The sequence below is a fragment of the Bubalus bubalis genome, chromosome 14, assembly GCF_019923935.1.
Source record: "Bubalus bubalis isolate 160015118507 breed Murrah chromosome 14, NDDB_SH_1, whole genome shotgun sequence".
Taxonomy (NCBI): domain Eukaryota; kingdom Metazoa; phylum Chordata; class Mammalia; order Artiodactyla; family Bovidae; genus Bubalus; species Bubalus bubalis.
This window is the reverse complement of record NC_059170.1, coordinates 18,302,972-18,321,836: the sequence shown is the minus strand read 5'-3', so window position 1 is coordinate 18,321,836 and position 18,865 is coordinate 18,302,972. Positions and strand designations below refer to the sequence as shown.

Genomic DNA, 18,865 nt, shown 5'->3' with positions numbered 1-18,865 from the left:
ACTGCCTGCCGCTTGGTACCTGGGGATGCCTCCTGCCCAGGTGGCAAATGCTGCAGTCGTTTTCGGTACTCTTTCTCTATCCTCCACCTCTAACAACTCCTCCTCTGGCCCCCAGGTTGATGGGACTGCCCCAGGAGGGAAGGAGTTCCTCACAACTACTCCCTCCATCACCACAGAGACCATATCAACCACCATGGTAAGTAGGACCTGAGACTTGCCTCTCTGACCAGCCCCCTTGCCCCTGAAACAGCCAGATAACAAGCCGACCTCGCCAGGTGTGGCAGGAAGCCCTCATCCACCTCACTGTGTCAGGCGTGGGACACAAAGCCCAAGTTTGAAAGTCTGGCCCATAGCTGCCACAGGATAGTCTGTGAGATCTCAGTTTCGCAAAGTGAATAATGTGGGAGGTGGCATCCCTGAGTTTCAGTCATCTGGACCATCTGAGCTATGGCAGGGACAAAGAGAGGATGCTACTGTCTGATTAACTGATTATCAGCAACACGGAAGGATTGTGCCGATAAAATCCTTCCTGGATGAAGTCCATCCTCCTGGCACCTGTGGGTGGCCCAGGCCACTTCCTCACGTTGGTCAGTAGATGGCATGTGGTGACTTTAAGCCAGAAGCTCAAGTCCTGAGGGACCCTGTGGTTCTGCTCTGAAGAATCACATCAGATTCTTCAAATGATGACACAGCACAGCTAGCCACCATGCAGCGCCCTCCGGGGGGCAGAAAAGAGCTGTGAGGTGGATGCTCTTTTTCCTCCACCCTTTACAGAGGAGGAAAATGAAGTTCAGAGAGGTAAAGTGACTTACCCAAGGTCACACCACCAAACACATGCTAGAGCCAGGTCAAAGCCAGGCGTTCTGGGTCGGAAGCCCCACTGTCCACCTCAACCACTCTGCTCTGCTCCCCGATTCTGACCGTTGTGAACAGTGGCCATGCGGGGCTGGGGCTGGGGCTGAGCGGGCATCAGTGCCCGGGCTGGATCTGTCTTGAGCTGGGGGAGGTTGTTTTCAAATGCTTTCTCTTGCCAAACTCCTGATACACACATAGGAAGAAAATTATACATTAATTTAGGCTACTCCATAGGAAGGTTTTGAGTAAATAAAGACTTTTAAGATACATAAGCCTAAACCAGTGACCAGCTTGCACACTTTCCACGGGTCACTCTGTTACTCTTCTCCCCTCAACCCTTTGCCATGTGGCATCAGGATGGTCCTCGGGCTAAATGTAAATCTGTACCATGGTGAGCAGGCAGTTACATCATTCATTTACTCATCCATCCATCCATCCATTCATTTGTTCTAAAAACATGTATTAGTCTCTACTCTGCCTGGAATGGGGATATAGAGTTGAAGAAAAGACACTGCCTGTTAGAACTCATTCGTCCAAGTGATAATGACGGTCACATCTAATGGTTAGGTCCTGGCACACAGTGGTGAACAAGGCCCGGCTCTCCCACTTTCCTGACTGGGTGACCTTGGACAAGTTACCCGAAACCTTTTCAGACCTGTTTCCACTTGGAAAAAGGGGGGGGGAGGACAATAGTATATCCCCCAAAGTGTTGAGATGAGGCTAAATTAAGGTAATCTATGCAAAGCCCTCCAAAGAGTGCCTAGCGCACTGTAAGTGGTCTGTAAATGAGAGTGGCCATTATTTTTTCCTGCCTTCAGGGATAACTGTGTAATAATGCTTTCCCAGGGAGCCCAGGGCATGGGTTGAGACTGCAGGAGCCTGGGAAGGCTTTCCCTAGGCAGTGACATCTGAGCTACCCTGGAGGATAAAATTAGGGGGCAGTCATGGGAGGAGGTTTCCTAGGTTATGGTAACAGCAGGTGTAAAGGCAAAGATGTGAAGTGGAGCATTTAGGGAAAGGAAGTGGTCAGGGAAGTGTGATGTCAAGTATGTGGACGGGGAGCAGGGGGAGAAGGGGCTGGAAAGGAAGGCTGGGCTGAAAGGGCCTCAGATGTCATATATGAAGTTCACACTTCATTCTGGAGACCATGGAGATTCACTTCCATTTTTAAAGTATTTATTTATTTATTTGGCTGTGCCGGGTCTTAGTTGCAGCATGTGGGATTCGGTTCCCTGACCAGGGATCGAATCCAGGCTCCCTGCATTGGGAGCGCAGTTTCCCAGCCACTGGGACCACCAGGGAAGCCCTTCAGTTTTTTAAGTAGGGGCATGGTGTCATCAAATATGTGTTTCTGTGTTTTAGAAAGATAACTCTAGCAACCTGTGTGGAACATGCTTGGAACAAATTTCCTTCCCTTGGGAGCTCGCATCTCTTTTTTTCCCCTTCTTCCCTCGAATCCTTCCTCCCTCCTCCCCTCCCTCCCTCCTTCCTTCCTGCAGCAAATATTTACTGAACACCCACGGTGTGTGAGGTAGTGTGAAGCCAGGCACTACGAATCAAGCGCGGAGGGAGACAGCAGCGCTGAGCCCACATTCCGCTGGGAGAGAGGGAAAGAGCAGGCAAAGAACTAGTTTAGGGGCTGGGGCAGGGCCAGAGTGAGAGGTGGTGGAGGCTGACCAGGGGGATGGGGTTAACGCTATCTGGAGGCAGGAAAGTTCAGGATTTAGTCACTGATTGGATGTTCAGATGATGGGAGGAAAGATGGACCAGTGAGGCTGCTCAGTCACCCTGGAAATCTGCTAGAAAGGAAATTCTCAGGCCCCACCCCAGACAACTCGAAAACTACAGGTTGGGGCCTGGGTGTGGGGGTTGTCTATTTTTTCACAAGTCCTTCAGGTCTGAGAAGCACTTACACCAACGAGGAGCACAGCAGAGGGTGCTCCTCAGCAGAAGGTATGTGTTGGGGGTAAGGGAAGCAGTGAATTCCATTCGGGGTCTGATTGAGCCTGAGGTGCCTGTGGAACATTTCCAGGGGAAAATGTCGCAGAGATAGTTGGTTTTAAAGGTCTCAGGTTCAAGAAAGATCTGAGCTGCAGATAAAGGGAGAGGGGACTGTGGCTTTGACGAGGCCGTAGAAGGCTTGAGTGGCCGAGGCGTCTCAGAGAGAGTAGTGGGGGGAGTGGGGTGGGATGGAGAAGAGGCCCAAGTCTGGGGAGGAAGGACCTGGTGTGGAAATGGGGGTGTAGCCCCAGCCAGGGAGAAGGGGTGCTCCTCCTTGAGGCAGGAGAGGTGACTGGTGAGCTGCAGATCTGGGAAAGGAAAGTGGTGTAGCTGGCACCTTGCTTGGAACAACCTGTGTGCCCAGCAGTGTGAAGGTGGAGGTGAGGCTTGGCTAGAAAACAGGGGTCCATAGAGGAAGTAGAAGTTTGAAGGCCTGGAGGGATGGGAGGATTCAGAGGGGCTAGTGGTTGTCTCCCTGGCAGGGAGAAAGTAAGCCTGAAGCCAGAAGGCTGCCCTTTTCAGGCCTGCTGCTGAGCCACATTCTGGGATGCTCTCTGAGAAAGCGGCTTGTGATTAGAATACCAGGTAACCAGGTTACCCACAGCTGCGGCTAGATCAGGGGAGGGTGGGGCGAAGGCAGAGGGCTTCTGTCCTCACCCGTCCCCAGGCAGACAGAGGTCCAGATCTAGAATCAGTCATGCACAGCCCAGACCTGAGGCTCAGCCCACTGGGGAGCTGCAGAGTGGACACAGCTCTGGGCCCCTGGATGGACAAGGCTAAACCCCCAGTGGTGCAGGAAGTGGGAGATGGAGGCTCCCACCAGTCATTGTCGTTGTTTAGTCGTTAAGCTGTGTCTGACTGCTCTATGACCCCATGGACTGTAGCCCACCAGGCTCCTCTGTCCATGGCATTTCCCAGGCAAGAACACTGGAGTAAGTGTGGGTCAGTAAGCCTGGGTCCAATTCCAGGAATATCTAGGAGTTAGATCCCAAGGCTGGACCAGGAGAGCTGGTTCAAGGGCAGAGGGGCATGGCAGAAGGAGTGTGTTGAATCTGGAGTCTGACCAACTTGGATCTAAATCCAGGCTCTGTCACTCACTTGCACGGGGGCTTGAACAAGCCACTTAACATTCCCTGACCTTCCAGTTTCTCGCCTGTAAAACAGGAATATTAAAACAATTTCCTAGGTGATTCAGAGGCTTAAATGAAACCATGCATCCTTAGCACAATACCTAGCAACTCGTGAGCGCTCAGAAAGCAGTAGTCATCATGTTGTTAGTATCAGCCTGTACTCCTGTATTTACCTGACAGATTGCTGTTTGCAAAACCCTTTCATCTTCTGTCAGTTTCATAATGTCCCTGTGCAAGTGGGACAGGGGTCTCCCTTTAAAAAATTTTCTTTTAAGACTTTATTCTTTTAGAACAATTTTAAGTTCACAGCAAACTTGAGAGGAAGGTCCAGAGATTTCTCCTAGACCCTTTGCCCCCCAGCACATACACAACCCCCCACGTGCACCTCATTATCAACATCTCCCACTGGAGTGGGATGTTTGTTGCCACTGGTGAACCTGTATACTGCAGGGTCCTTTTATGTAGGTGAATCGAGGAGGCTTGGAGAGTGGAGGTGGGTCTGCCCCAGGTCACGTGGCTGGAACATGGCAGGGCCTGGATGTCTCGACTCCTTTGTTAGTACTTACAGGGAGAACATTGAGTCTTGAGTCTTGTTCACCACAGTGTCCCTAACGCCAGGCATTCGGTAAATATTTGTTGAATGTGTGGGTGTGTAAGTGTGTAAGCGTGTGTGTTGAGTGAGCGAGCAAGGGATGAACAGGAGCAGACTGAACTGAATGATGCCTTCAGCTCTCTGCCTCTAACATCACTATTCAACCTTGTGGCTGGGAAAGCTCCATGGTCACGTGCTCCGGCCCTCCTGGGGGCCCGCCCACCTGAGACCTGGCCATCTGAGCACTATTGTTTCCCCAGGAGAACAGTCTCAAGTCCGGGAAGGGGGCAGCTGCCATGATCCCAGGCCCACAGACGGTGGCCACGGAAATCCGTTCTCTTTCTCCGGTAAGTGGGCAGGGCCAGCTCAGGCTAGGGGACTCCACACAGAGCATTGTGGACGTGGGTCCACAGGTGGCCCAAGGCAAGTGCGGCGTGGAGCCTGGGAGGCCGCCCCTTTAAGGACAGCACTAGGAAACGGCATCACATTCGGATGCCCACAGGGCTCCCTGGTCAGGGTCTCGTCCATTGCCCTCCCCACCACCCCCTACGTACAAGTAGGGCAGTGGCAGAGTGGGATGAACTGGTCCCTCCCCTTGGTGATGCCCGTAATGTCACAGCTTTGGCATCTGCTCTCCTTACTGACCAGGAGGAGTAATGGACTAGGAGTCCAGAGGCTTGGACTCTGGACCTGCTCCACCCTCAGCAGCCTGAGTCTGTCACTGAGAGGTCTCTGGCAGTGCCTCTGTTCTCCAGATCTGTCGTTTTCATCATCTAGTCCCAGAAAGAGCGTCTTCCCCACCCTGACAGCATGGGAGATGAGGAGTGCTCTGTTTCTGCCCTGGGATCCCTCTGTTCATCCTTCTCAAAGGCCAGGATTCTTAAATTCTAGGGTCTTGTTAGGATTCAAGACCTTAGGAATCTCAGGTTCTAGGAATCTTAGATTCCAGGGTTTGAGAATTTCATGGGTCTAGCATTCTGAAGACTCCAGTATTCCTGAGTTCTTAGACTTGGTGACTCAAAGCATCTTGGCTTCCAGACTTCACCTTCATGGAACCACCCCCTTCCCCACTTCTCCCTTGGTTGGCCCCGCCCCCACCCCATCCTGCAGACCCCAGCGCCCTCACCTGACCCCTGGGGTGGGGTCGTGGTGGTTATATTCTGCAGATCATCGGGAAAGATGTCCTCACCAGCACCTACGGCGCCACCGCGGAAACCCTCTCCACCTCCACCACCACCCATGTTACCAAAGTGAGTAGCAGCAGCAGGACCCCGTGTGCCCCCAGCCTGGCCGCGGGGCTCGGAAGCTCGCCACAGCTCTGCCCTGTGACGTGGATAGAGAAGACTGCAGTGTTCCCAGTTTCTGGAGTGCTGTGCACTTTGTTCTGTGCTAAGCATCATAGGCACCAACTTGCCCTTCATTGTTGACGGCCAGGCTGGGGGGATGGGACTGTCTCCTTGGAAGACATTGTGAACCCTAGTGTTTGTGCCTCATGGAGCTTAAGTGCCAGAGGGATTTAGCAGGGAGCAATTTAAGGAAGGCTCCAAGAATGAGGAAGGGGCTTCTGGAAAAGGTGGGGTTTGCGCAGGGTCTTGGAAAGCCAGGGAGGACTCTTGAGGGAGGAGGCAGACGTTCTAAGCCACGTGGAAGATGGGAGCAGAAACCGTGTGTTCGCTTATTCATTCTCTGAGCAAATGTTAGTTTGTCAGCCTTACGCTACCTTTGTGCTAGGGACTGCTGGAGGGGCTGCAAGCAGTGCACAAGGAGAAACAAGATAAGCCGTCTCTGCCAGGAAGAAGCATGTAGGGGCGGAACTGTGAGAAATTAGGTTGAACTGAGGGAGGGGCAAGCAGAACAGAGACAAGAAAGAGAAATCCCAGGACAAGGGTGACAACAGAGGGTCTGAGTCTGAGAGCCATGGAAAGCCATCAAGGTTTTTAAAGTGGGAAGGAACCCAGTGAAAAGGGGTTTAAGGAGAGGAGATGAGGTCCACCAGGATGTGCAGCTAGACCGGAGAAAGAAGAGAGTTGTGGAAGAGACTAGGCGTGGAGGGGGCGGAGCAGGGTTCCAGGAGGAAGGGGCGGGGCCAGAGGAGGGAAAGGGGCGGGGCCAGAGGAGGAAGCCCTTCCCTGTGGGTCAGCAGTGACTTACAGGATGGGGCCCGCGGGCTGAGGACCCGCTCACCACTGTGTCCATGCCTGAGTGGCCAGGAGGAAGAACAGAAGGGAGCCCAAGGCAGAGATGCAGTCCTGAAGGAGAGAGGCCAGGGAGCCAGGCTGAGTGGGAGGTTCCATTCAAGCATCGAAGGAGGAATCTGGTAGACAGCACTAGCCCTTAATAAGCAAGACCACCCCAGCCCTGCCCCCCGCCACACACAGTGTGGTCCCCAGAAAGAGCCCATTCCTACCAAAAGCATCAGTGAGCAAGGATGACTTGACTGAAAGGTTTATGGGAAGGGGTTCCATCACACACCCTGCAGCATACAGCTCAAAAGTCTCTCCTGGCCCTGCCACCTGGGAGCCGTCCACTCTGCCCTGGGAGCCGTCTTCTCTCTGTTCACTCCTGACTCCAGCTGGGCATTCCCTCCGCCACCACCTACCTTTAATATATTAAGCAGTTAAGTCCTCCCCCATCTTCTAAGCTTGCTCCCAGGCCCCACCCCTTCAGAAAACAGTGGCAGCTATAAGCTTATGTATAAGCATCATTCATGCAATTTTCTCTTCTAGTGTTGTTGGAAGTCATTTAAAGGAGAACCTTGTCACCATTCACATTTCATTCATGTGTTTCATTCAACAAATCCGCATTTTAGTACCTATCCTGGCCAGGTGGGGCAGGGTAATGGGGGAGGAGGGGATGCAGAGGTAAACAAAAATAACGGCCCCTGCCGTCAAGAGCCCCAGCCTAGTGAGCAAGGCCAGGTCACACACACAAGGTCAGCACAAGAAAGAGAGGCCCAGAACCATGAGAGATACGAACTTGCTGCTCGGGAGGTACCGAGGCAGGAAGGTGGAAGGGCAGCTCACCAGGGTGAGGGCCACAGCATTCAAGCCCAGCTTGGAAGAGCTAGAGAGGGCAGCTTGGTAGCTGGGGGAGCAGTGGCAGCCAGGCAGGGTGTTCAGTCTGAAGTCCCAAAACTAGTAAAGGGAAAAACCAAGGGAGCCAGGAGAGAAGGCGACTGCTGATTCCAGCCTTGCCCTTGAGGGGTGCTTTGACTCTGTCCCCTGTTGAGGCTGCTGCCCCAGCCAGACCTAAGGCTAAACCCCCTCCCTCTCCCTCTGCAGACTGTGAAAGGAGGGTTTTCTGAGACGAGAATTGAGAAGCGGATCATCATCACCGGGGACGAAGATGTCGATCAAGACCAGGTATGCGGATGGGAGCGTGGGTGCCCAGGCCACCGGCCCTCCCGCGTTGGGTTACCTGTGGACGGCTGTGTGTGTGAGCAGAGAAGATGTCCACTTCCTGCTGACCCTGTCCAGAGGAGAAGCCCCCAAGGAAGGGGCACTGAATGGGAGGCAGAAGGAGCCGGAAGACCTGAGCTCCACCCTCTGCTGTGAACTTGTGGGAGCGTCCCTGTGGACTGGAGGGGCTTGCTGGTCTCTGCAGCCTCACCCGTATTCAGTGCGCTCTGGCTCCTCACTCTGCTCTTCTTTTCCTCCAGGCCCTGGCTTTGGCCATCAAGGAGGCCAAACTGCAGCATCCCGACATGCTGGTAACCAAAGCCGTCGTCTACAGAGAAACAGACCCATCCCCAGAGGAGAGGGACAAGAAGCCACAGGTGAGGCTCGTGGGGCTCAGTAGCTGTGAGACAGAAGAGAACAGGGTCCTCCAAGAGGCGTTTCCATGTGAGGACCCACCCAGAGGCTGGGTCCCCAGCACAGCTTTGATCACCACCCCCCAGGCTTCCTGATTTGGGGTTCAAAGGGAAGAAATAGCTTCTCTAGATTTGATATGAGGACAGAGGGGAAGGAAGACTGGTTTCTTTGGGGTTTTAGGCTCCAGACCCAGAAAAGTAAATCCAGAAGTGGTGAGAAAAGGGGAGAGAGGATTGGATGGGTGGATACCAAGGTGGGATAGACAGAGATAAGCAAAACCTCACTGGCCCATTGCCTATAAGCTGGAAGTCAGAAAAAGTCCTACCCAGCCCACGTCATAGTCCTGTCCCCAAGTCTCTGTCTCCATCACCAGCCACTAGATGTCGCCAAGAAGGAAAGTTTTACAAATTGAAGTATAGTTGAATGTTGAAAAAAGATAAAATTGTAGTTTTATCTTTTATAGTTGAAAAAAGATAAAATTTTTTATCTTAAAAAAAATTGTATTTATTTAGGCTTCTCTGGGTCTTCATTGCTTTGCATGGGCTTTCTCTAGTTGTGGAGAGTGACGGCTACAGTTCATTGCAGTGCTTGGGCTTCTCTTGCTGCGGAGCACGGGCTCTAGACACACAGGCTTCAGCAGCTGTGGTGCACGGGCTTAGTTGCTCCGTGGCATGTGGGATCTTCCTGGACCAGGGATTGAACCTGTGTCCCCTGCACTGGCTGGCGGAATCTTATCTACCGTGCCACCAGGGAAATCCTACTTTTTTTTTTTAATTGAAGTATAGTTGATGCCAAGCAGGAGTATGAGGACCAGAGTCCTTCATCCCATCTGTCTTACTAGATTGGAAACCCTTCTGAGGCCACCTGGGGCCAGAATCTGAGGGGACCTCAATCCTTACTCTTTCCTCTTGGACCATCAGTGCCTTGGTGAATAACAGGAGGGAAATGGTGCTGGAGCAGACAGGTCTCCCCCCTGAACTTGGGGGAAGCTGGTGAGGCCCCTCTAGAAATTTATTGAATTTTATCAGATCTATAATAATTGAGTTGAGTGAAATAAGTTAGACACTTACAAATGGGTCCATTCATAGGAAGTTCAAAAACAGGCCATACTAAACATGCTCAAAGTCTGAATATCAGTTCCTGCCGAGAAGTGGCATTGACAGGGAAGAGCCATAAGCGGACCTTCGAGGGTGCAGGAAGTGTCAGTGTCTGGAACTGGGAGGGCTGCGTGGATGTGTACACGTATAAAAAGGTGTTAAGCTCCACACTTAGATTTGTGTACTTGACTGACTTTGCACATTATACCTCACTGAAAAATAAATCCATTTCAAAGGCCCCCACAAGCAGCGGGTCTCCTTTTGTCCTCTTCCCTGATGAAGAAAACCAGTGTTTTCTAGAAAGACACAAGAATGTTTCCTTTACACCCTTTTGATTACCACCCCCTTCATGTCACAAGAAAAGGTGCGGAAGTATTTTCTTGCCACTCTGAAGCGTTGCCAACCCCGATCTAGACCAGTGCTGTCCGACAGAACTTTCTACAGTGGTGGAAATAATTTTCTGTGCTGTGCAGTGTGGGAGCCACTAGCCACATGTGGCTGTTGAACACTTGAAACTGGCTAATCTGAAATGAGATGTACCTTAAGGGTAAAACGTGTGCTGGATTTTGAAGATTATGTATGGAGAAAAAGAGTATAAAATAGTTCAATAATTTTAATATTGATTACGTGTTAAGTGATAATGTTTGGATGTATTGGGCTAAGTGAAATACATTATTAAAATTAATTTCACTTGATTCTTTTTACTCTTTTTGATGTAAATTCAAACATTAGAATTTTACTAATATAGCTGGAAATTTTAGAAAGCCGTAAATTTCTAGGACATTTAGAAAATATTGTCTAGAAAATCTATTATCTGAAAAATTTTCAGTTCCATCTGTGGCTAATATTTCTGTTGGGCAGTGCTGGTCTATTTGTGTGCTTAATTTATTTATTCATGCCGGGCTCGTTGTGCCATGGGAGCTCTTATTTGCAGCATGTGGGATTTAGTTCCCTGACCAGGGAATGAACCCAGGCCCCCTGCATTGGGAGTGCAGAGTCTTAGCCATTGGACCACCAGGGAAGACCCAGATAGGGCTGGTCTAGAAGTCATGTAAGCTGATCACAGGCAGAGCCTGCCTTCCTCAGACTTTCATGTAAATTGTCACTCTTGTCCCCTCAGTTGCTTAGTTATTGTTGCTTTTTGTTTCCCAGGTCTCAGAGGGGTAGAGTGTAGGTCACTTGCCAAGCTGGTGCTGAGCTGGCTGCATTATCCTGGAAACACAGACACTAGAGAACAATTGTCATAGAGTCTGACTGAGAAGTGCTGGGTTAGGACCCGGAAATCTTTTTTTTTTTTTCAGTTTTATTTTATTTATTTGGCTGCACAGTATGCGTAACTTCCCTGACCAGGGATTGAACACGTGCTGCTTGTTTGCTTTGCAAGCTCAGAGTCTTAACCACTGGACCAATAGGGAAACCCCCTGGGAATCTTTATTTATACCTTGGTCCTTAGGAAATCCGTGTGCAACGAAGTGTAGGAGCCACTGATGCCAAGAATTCTGTGCTGGGAATCTGGACCTGACTCCATTCCATCCATCCTACTGACTTAGCTTCATGACCATCGGGGTCTCGGTGCGCTCATTTGCAAAATGAAGAGACAGGACAAGCCCTCTTGTAGTTATATACGATCCTCTCGCTACTTATTTGCTTCCCTAGGTTCTTGTACCTCCTCCATGCCCTGTCTCACTCCTCGTCTTTCCCAGAAGCGTCCCAGTCAGTCCCCCCAGGCTCCTGCCTTCCTGTGTTCCCTGGCTATTCGGCGCTCTCGACTCTCATCCAAGCGTCGTCCTGCCTACCCCATGCGGTCTTCACATCTGCCCACCTCAGTGCTTCCTTTGCCATCTCATTCCCTCCTCCTCCCCCCACCCTTTACTTCTTCCTTGGCTGCCATTGTCCCACATGTCACCACACACCCTCTCTCTCTATCTCTCTCTTTTGGATTCTTCTGTAAAGCTCACCTTGTTATGTTGCCCTGGAGAGACAGAAGTTTCTCCCTTGCCTTTTCTGCCCACCTTCCTTCCCATTAATTGTCGCCAAGTAGAAACCACTTCTGACTCTTCATGTAGTCAGACTCACTAATTCTGGAGGGGAAGTCTTCTCTGAATTAGGAAACTCTTTTTTTTTTTAATTATTTATTTTTGGCTGTGTTGGGTCTTAGTTGTGACATTCAGCTTCTCTCTAGTTGGGGCATGCTGGCTTAGTAATTGTGGCACACCAGCTTAGTTTCCCTGCATCGTGGGGGATCTTAGCTCCCCGACCAGGAATTGAACCTGCATCCTCTGCATTGGAAGGCAAATTTTTAACCACTGGACCATCAGGGAAATCCTCTAAGGCAGGTACTCCATTAATTGATGAGAAAACTTAAAGTGAAGCCAGCACTGTAAGAAAAACTTCTCAGAAAGTAGCAGAATAGAGTAGAAAGAACACACCCAGCTTTGGACCCAGAAAGTGTGTCCAGAGGAACCACCCGGGCCTCAGCTTCCTCACCTACAAAATGGAGTTAACCTATACATTGGAGCTGCTGTAATAAACCACATTTATGAGTGTTAGAGACTGCATGGGCTGCTGTAACAGAACAGAAAACTGGATGGCTTAAGCAATACACACTTAATTTCTCACAGTTCTGGGGGCTGGGAAGTCCAAGGTCAAGGGGCCAGCCAATCTGGTTCCTGGTGAAGGCCCTCTTCTGGTTTGTAGACAGCCATCTTCTCTGTGTCCTCATGCAGTGGAAAGCAGAGAAGTCATCTTTCTCATGTCTCTTACAAAAGCACGCATCCTGTTTATGAGCACCTCCTAAAGGCCCTGCTTCTGAATACCATCCTCTTGAGGGTTAGGGCCTCAACCTGTGAATTTTGGTGGTTCATATTGAGTCCATAGCAGTGACTTACGAGGGTGTTGTCTCACATACCAAAGGTGCTTGGCGATGTGAACTTGCTTCCTTGTCCCTATAGTTTTGTCATATTGAGTGGTTGATGAGAGCCCTGAGCAAGTCAGACTTTAAACTTCTGTCACCAGCCTCTTGCACGAGTTTCTGTTTCTATGTGGGCATCCATCTTGCCAGTCTTCATTGTCTCTCCTCTCCCTGAATCCTCCTTCTGTCCCTGCTCCAGCAGACTGCCTTATGAAGTTCTTCCTTCTTGAAGTTCTTGCTGTGAGTGTGGAAATCACCTGCCTTACACAGTCTTCTCTCCCTGCAGCTCATAGACCAGCTGTGTGGGTTTGGCTCTATCTTTGCTCCACTGGCCAACCTCCTTCAGGCAGGATCTATATCCCAAACACTGCCAGAAAGAGGGTGGCACCCACCCAGCTTCCCAGAGCTTTCTTGCTTTCAAAGTTCTAATTAAATGGGGAAGGTAGGGGGGGGAGGCAGGATTGACCTATTTCAAAGCAGGAGCCTTGAATTCTAGTCTTGTTTCTGCCACCAACTTGGTAAATCTTTGCATCCTCTGGGCTCAGTTTTCCCATCTATCAAGTGAGCCAAGAAGGATCAGTTATCTACCACTCCATTAGCACTTGACCATGTAAGTGGTAAAGGACAGGGATGATATGCCACCTGTTAAATAGTTCTGGGTAGTTGCTATATGTCAGGCATGGTGTTGGGCTCTGGAAAGACAGCAGTAAGTAAGAGACAGCCCTTGCCCTCAATGAGATCAGAACAGTGTGTGGTTAAGTTAACAACAGCAGTAGTAATGATAAGAACAGCCAGTATTTACTCAGCACTTATGCTGATCCTTGTCTTGAATCTTCCCTACAACTTCTGTCCATTTTACGGAGGAAGCAGCTAAGGTCTAAGGAGCTTAGGAAACTCGCCCAAGGTGACAGAGTTAGTAGACCACGCAGTGGGATTTGACTTCAGATTGTCTGATTTCAGAGCCCAGACCCCTTAACCACTCAAGTTTTGGAGTCAAACTTGAGTTGGGATCCAGATTTCAGTCTCTTTACTTAAACACTAGTCTCTGGGGTTTAACTAACCTCCAGGACACAGCAGGCCATGGCAAACAGAAAGGAAAGACAAAAAAAAACCCACCTCTGCCATCACATCTAAATATTTTTTAGATCTGAGAGCAGATAGGAAGACAAAATGAAACAAGTGTGATCTTAGCTTTCAGGGAAAGCTAAGGACAAAGTTTCAAGGTAACTTGAACAATTTTCAGCCAAAGTGAAAGATCCTACCTGCGTGGAAACAGCCCAGCAAACATGCATGGACTTTGGAGTCAGACAGGTGGCTTCGAGAGAGAGTGAAGGACAGGAAAGCCTGGTGTCCTGCAGTCCATGGGATTGCAAAGAGGACGACTGAGTGACTGAACAACAAGGTGGCTTCAGTTGTCAGTGGCCACTTTATTACCAGCTGTGTGGGCTTGGATAAGTCACTCTGTCTTCCTAAGTCATAATCAAGGGCACACGGTAAAGAGAGTGAGAACAGCCATGTATTTAAAGATGGATGACAAAAGTTACTAACTCTCCTTGTCCTCTTCCTTCCTTTGCATCTCCCTTCTCCTCTCCACCCCCCGCCCCCCGACCTCTGGCTTCAGGAATCCTGACCTCTGTGAAAAGATGCTGGCGTTTCTGGTCCAACCCAAGCCAGAGAACCATAAAGAAGGGGCCTTCATCCTGGATTCTCCAACTCAACACCGACGTCCCAGCTGTGACGTACTGTCCCTGAAAGAGACTGGGAAAGGAAAAGCATATATATATAGATATATATAGATATAGATATATATACACAGGAAACACCACGTCCTCGCACTGCTGCCGGGGCTGGCCGAGCATTCGGCCGACAGCAACAACCAACATCTGAACGCCTACATTTCCTTTGCAGACAAATTGAAGAATTGGTGGGATTTTCTAGGAAACCAAACAAACAAAAATTATAACAACAGTAATCCCTTGTTCCCCTCCCCACCCCACTTTGAAGCCCTGCAGAACAACCAAGGCAAGCCAGACCACGCTGATTGTAGAAGTACAATGCCTCCTGGGCCTACACGTTCCCTTCAGTGGACAAGCATCCCATTTCTTCTTTTCCTGCGTCCGTTGCCCACTCCAATGCAAAGGAAAACACTTTTGCAGCCAGTTAGAGAAGCTGCAGCAGCAAGACACGCCCCCGTCAACTGTTTTCCAAGAAAGAAAAATCCCCCATTCGGAAAGGAGGAGGAGGAACACTGGATTCTTATTTTCTGGGTCTTGACACTGGGCTGCAAAATCCACCTGCCTTTCTTCCGCCTCCTTTCCGCCTCGACTCTCACACGTCTCGTTGTCATTTTCTGTCTGGGTTCCCTCCTCCCTCTCCTCCACCCCACGCCCCTCACCCTCTGTGTCCTGGTCCTGCCGAGGGCCGCTGCAGATGACTCTCACTGGAAATGAGAAAAAGAAAAGCAAAAACGTGAAACCAAGCCACAGGAGGTGAAGTAGACATTATATGTTTATGGGTTCTCATTATGAAGGTGCCGCTTGTAGGAGATTTGTATGGATGTGCTTTTAAGTTATGTATATTACATATAACAGGAAACAAATATTAAAATAAACAGTGCTGGTAAGTATGAAGCTGACATTTTAAAATGATAATTATCTGACTGTGATTGATGTATTCTCAAGGTTCCTAGATCTCACCGAACCAACCCAGCCAAGGAGACCTTGACTCGGGCTGTGAGTCGCTCACAGTAGGAGCTGACAGTTCAGTGTAGAAATACAGTGTGTGGTGTTTGTACTTGGTTGATTGGTGGGGAGGGGTGGGGTCCCCATATGGAGAGGCAGGGGTTTGGCAAGAAGGAAGCGACCCGGGTGTGGTTCAAGATGCCTTCTCCCCCAGGCAGTAGCAGCTGGGACCTGGACCGTGCTCAGGACCCTGCAGCACAGATCCCCTAGCTCAGTCCCCCTACCTCCCCGGAAGGCTCGCCTCAGTTCTCAGTCGTCTCTTTGTTGTGCCACATGTCTTGCCTTTCCCTGACCACAGTGTGACAGCTAAGTCCTACCCCAAGGGAGGTGATGCCCCCAGCTGTCGCGGAAGATGGTGGCTTCCACCTGGCTGTCTGAATGTCCCCAGCTCAGTTCTTTCTTTTGACCACTCTTGTATTCTGTCTGAATCATTCTCTTCTTCCTGGGTCAAAGCAGCCATGGTAGAGACTGAACACAGGGCAGGCCCTGACAGGTCAAAACTGGACTCCCAGAGGCTCCTGAAACAAGCTGAGGTGGACAGGAGGTGTTGCTGGGGCTCCACTTGTGAATAAGACCCTGGCTTTGGAGACCTCCCCTTCAGTCAACATTTGTTCTCTGATCCTGGGCCCTAAGAGTCCCAGAAATGGCCTGGAGACCACGGGAGCCCTTGGAGAAGGTCCCATCAAAAGCTTGGCATTGCCCTGTGGCACACGTGGGCTTTCCAGACACAAGCTGCTTTCCTGAGCTCAATGAGGCCCCTTCTGAAGGCATTTGCCCTTTAATTTCTCAGTCCCATTTCATTTCCCCCATCTTGCTTCTAAAGCAGTTGATAAATTCATTCAACAAATATTTACTGAGTACTTACTTGTGCCAGGCACTATTGTTAGGCTCAAGGAGAAAGCATGGCGGTGGAGGGGGGGGGCGGGGAGCAAAGGGACCTGGGAAGCTCCCTGAGCCAGCCTTACATCTCCAGCCCCTCTGAGAGCACTTCCGCCTTCTCTCCAATTATCAGACATCTGCAGATGCCCTGCCAAGGGCCCAGGCTTGCTTATCCGTTCCCCTGGTGACACATATGCTTCGCTGCTTAACTGGTGCTGACCTGAGGCAGAATGGTGTTTGCCTCTGTAGGTAAACATGTGATGAGGAGAGGCAGAGAGAGCCCTGCATCTGGGGCTCAGGTGGCACAGCCAGCCATACCCCCTCCAGCTCCCCCTGAGAGTGGAAGTGTGCCAGGTTCTTCTTACACAGAAGCCACAGAACCTCCTCCCCGTCCTCCTCAGCTTGAGAGCCCCCACTCCTTCTGGGCCAAGAGCTGGAGTGGCTCTGCCCTCTCTGGGCCATCTGGAATCTGGCTCAGGCATCCTTGTCTTTGCAGGAACCAGGCGTCCTGAGCGCACTGGACATACCTCAGAGGGAGAATATTTGTTGTGGGTTCTGCACCTGCCTACAGACCCTATGTGTGTGGCTTCAGGACAGGGAAGAAGTGACCAGGCTTGATTTGTGGGCCAGCCAGGGTTTATGGAGCTCTCCAGTCCACAGATGCTCTGACCTTCCATAGAGAGGCAGGCATCTGCCAGCAGGGAGGAGGGGAGCTGCAAAGCTGAAATCTAGGGCGCTGTTTCCTTCCCATCCTCCTCTTCATAGGGAATATAGATGTTTGTCTTATCTGTCGTCAACCTACTTTTCCATTTTCCATTTCACATCCTTTCTGTGCCACCTCTCCACCCAGGAGACCACATAGCATAGTGGAAGAAGTCCTGGAGGGCAGTCAGGAGTTCTGGGTGGCCATCCTGGCTCAGCCTCTAACTCACCACATGCCACTGAGCTCATCTTATCCTCGCTTTGGGGCCTCAGTTTCCTAACTTGCAAAAGGAACAGGAAAAGCAGATGCCCTCCATGGCCTTTGTCCACTCTGCCAGCCTGTAAGTCTTTGTTTGCCCCTATTTTGCTTTCTTGGGATCTTTTCCATCTGAGGGTACAGGAAGTGCCAAGACCTGTTTCAGTTTTTGAATCCTGTAAGCACATTCCAAGACTGGCCTGAAATTGCATGAGCAACATCACTCTAAAATTTTTTTTTTTTTTTTCAAAAAGCACCTTCCTAACCAACTGCGATGCTGTCCTGGTCCTTTTTGCTCACACCCCTCTCTCCTCTCTCGTCCCCGCGCTCCCCCACCTCAGTGCTCCGTGCTGTATGCGTGTGCTCTCTGTTCTTGTATACTCAATAAAAGTGAAATAAATGTGTTTGATGCTGAACCACAAACTGCCTTGGCATCTCTCTCTGACCTTGGCTACCAGTACAAGTTGGCATTGTGGGACAGGCTAAAACTGGGGTGGTGAGATCCCAACTGGAACATTTTCATTCAACCTACAACAGCTTCATTCAAATATCTGCAGATCCCAGCGTGGAACAGGTCTTGGCTTTACGGGAATAATGAATAAGACAAAGCCCTTGCCCTCCAGGAGCTCAGAGGCTAGTGGAGAAACTGACAACGAACCAGGTGAGCGCTCAAAGACGATTCCAGCCAGGGTGATCAGCACCAGGAAGGAAATGCGCTGGGGGAGGGGATGGTCACTGGAGGAGACCACTTTAAATAAGGTGGCCCCCGATGGCCTCCCTGAGGACATCTTTTTGAGCTGAGGGAAGAGAAAGATCCAGTAAGGTGAAAAACTTGAGTGAGTGCATTCTAGGCAGCAGGAACAGTAAGTAGGTGGGCCCAGGACACAGAGGGGCTTGGTGTGTGGAGGCCCCTCCTTGGGAGTTGAATGGATAACACACACAGCAAGCCCCAACGTCAGCCTTTGCTCATCCCCTTCGCATATGTTGCCATGTCCCTGCACATGCCACCTGTCCCAACGTTGACATCATTTTTCTTTAAATTGACTCTCTGAGCAAACTCTGGAAGATAGCGAAGGACAGGGGAGCCTGGCGTGCTGTAGTCCATGGAGTCACAAAGAGTCGGACATGACTAAGTGACTCAACAACAGCAACAAAAACAGAATTATTTATAAAGGAAACTATTACATCCACAAATGAAAAACTAGGGTCACTTGCTAAAGAAAGGAGGTCTTTATAAAAATAAATGCAAAAATACTAAAATTTGAAAACCATTATCCATGTAAAATTTAAACCTGTCTTGTGGGCTACCTGAGATACACATACCAGCACTTTAATTCTACCAAACAGCTCACCCCAAACGCTTTCTTTATTACCCCAAATCTCACAGGCAACTACCATGGCTAAACTATTTGGTCCAGTTTCTTCCAGTCTTTTCTCATGTGTAAGTATCTTATCAGCGTTGAAGTCACCTTGTACATGCCATTCTAAATACTTGTAAAAACTTAAATCCTGATCATTTCCCTATAATTTGAAACACTAAACACCACATCTTTTCTTCTTTGTTTTGTTTTTTTGGCCACACTAGGCAGTATGTGGGATCTTAGTTCCCCAACCAGGGATTGAACTCATGCCCCCTGCATTAGGAGCTTGGAGTCTTAACCACTGGTCCACCAGGGAAGCCCTATGCTTTTTTGTTTTGAAGGGAATTCATTAAATGATATAAAATGCTGTGCTATGAAAAGGAATTCTTCTACTATCTCCAAACTCCTGTCCATTGTCAGAAGCAATTGTGAATCCTTCCCTGTATTTTCCCTGTAGGTTTCCTTTAGTTATCTGTCATTCCTGGGATCCTGAAATAGGACATTGTTTGCAAACACTGGGTACCCACA

At 49.9% G+C, this 18,865-nt stretch overlaps 1 protein-coding gene across 14 annotated transcripts in view; it reads left to right on the top strand.

Moving 5' to 3' along the window:
- EPB41L1 (erythrocyte membrane protein band 4.1 like 1) overlaps nucleotides 1-17,399 on the top strand; it is a 137,606-nt gene extending 120,207 nt beyond the window's left edge. For 13 of the 14 annotated variants that reach the window (XM_006072457.4, XM_006072456.4, XM_044927689.2 and 10 more), the window contains 6 exons: nucleotides 116-196; nucleotides 4,839-4,925; nucleotides 5,745-5,828; nucleotides 7,860-7,940; nucleotides 8,237-8,353; nucleotides 14,020-17,399. In XM_006072457.4, coding sequence (XP_006072519.3) covers nucleotides 116-196; nucleotides 4,839-4,925; nucleotides 5,745-5,828; nucleotides 7,860-7,940; nucleotides 8,237-8,353; nucleotides 14,020-14,028 — 459 coding nt within the window. In that variant the 3' untranslated portion in view covers nucleotides 14,029-17,399. The remainder of the gene's footprint in view (nucleotides 1-115; nucleotides 197-4,838; nucleotides 4,926-5,744; nucleotides 5,829-7,859; nucleotides 7,941-8,236; nucleotides 8,354-14,019) is intronic. The other variant, XM_025263539.3, reaches the window with a different exon arrangement.
- Nucleotides 17,400-18,865: the final 1,466 nt, after the last annotated feature.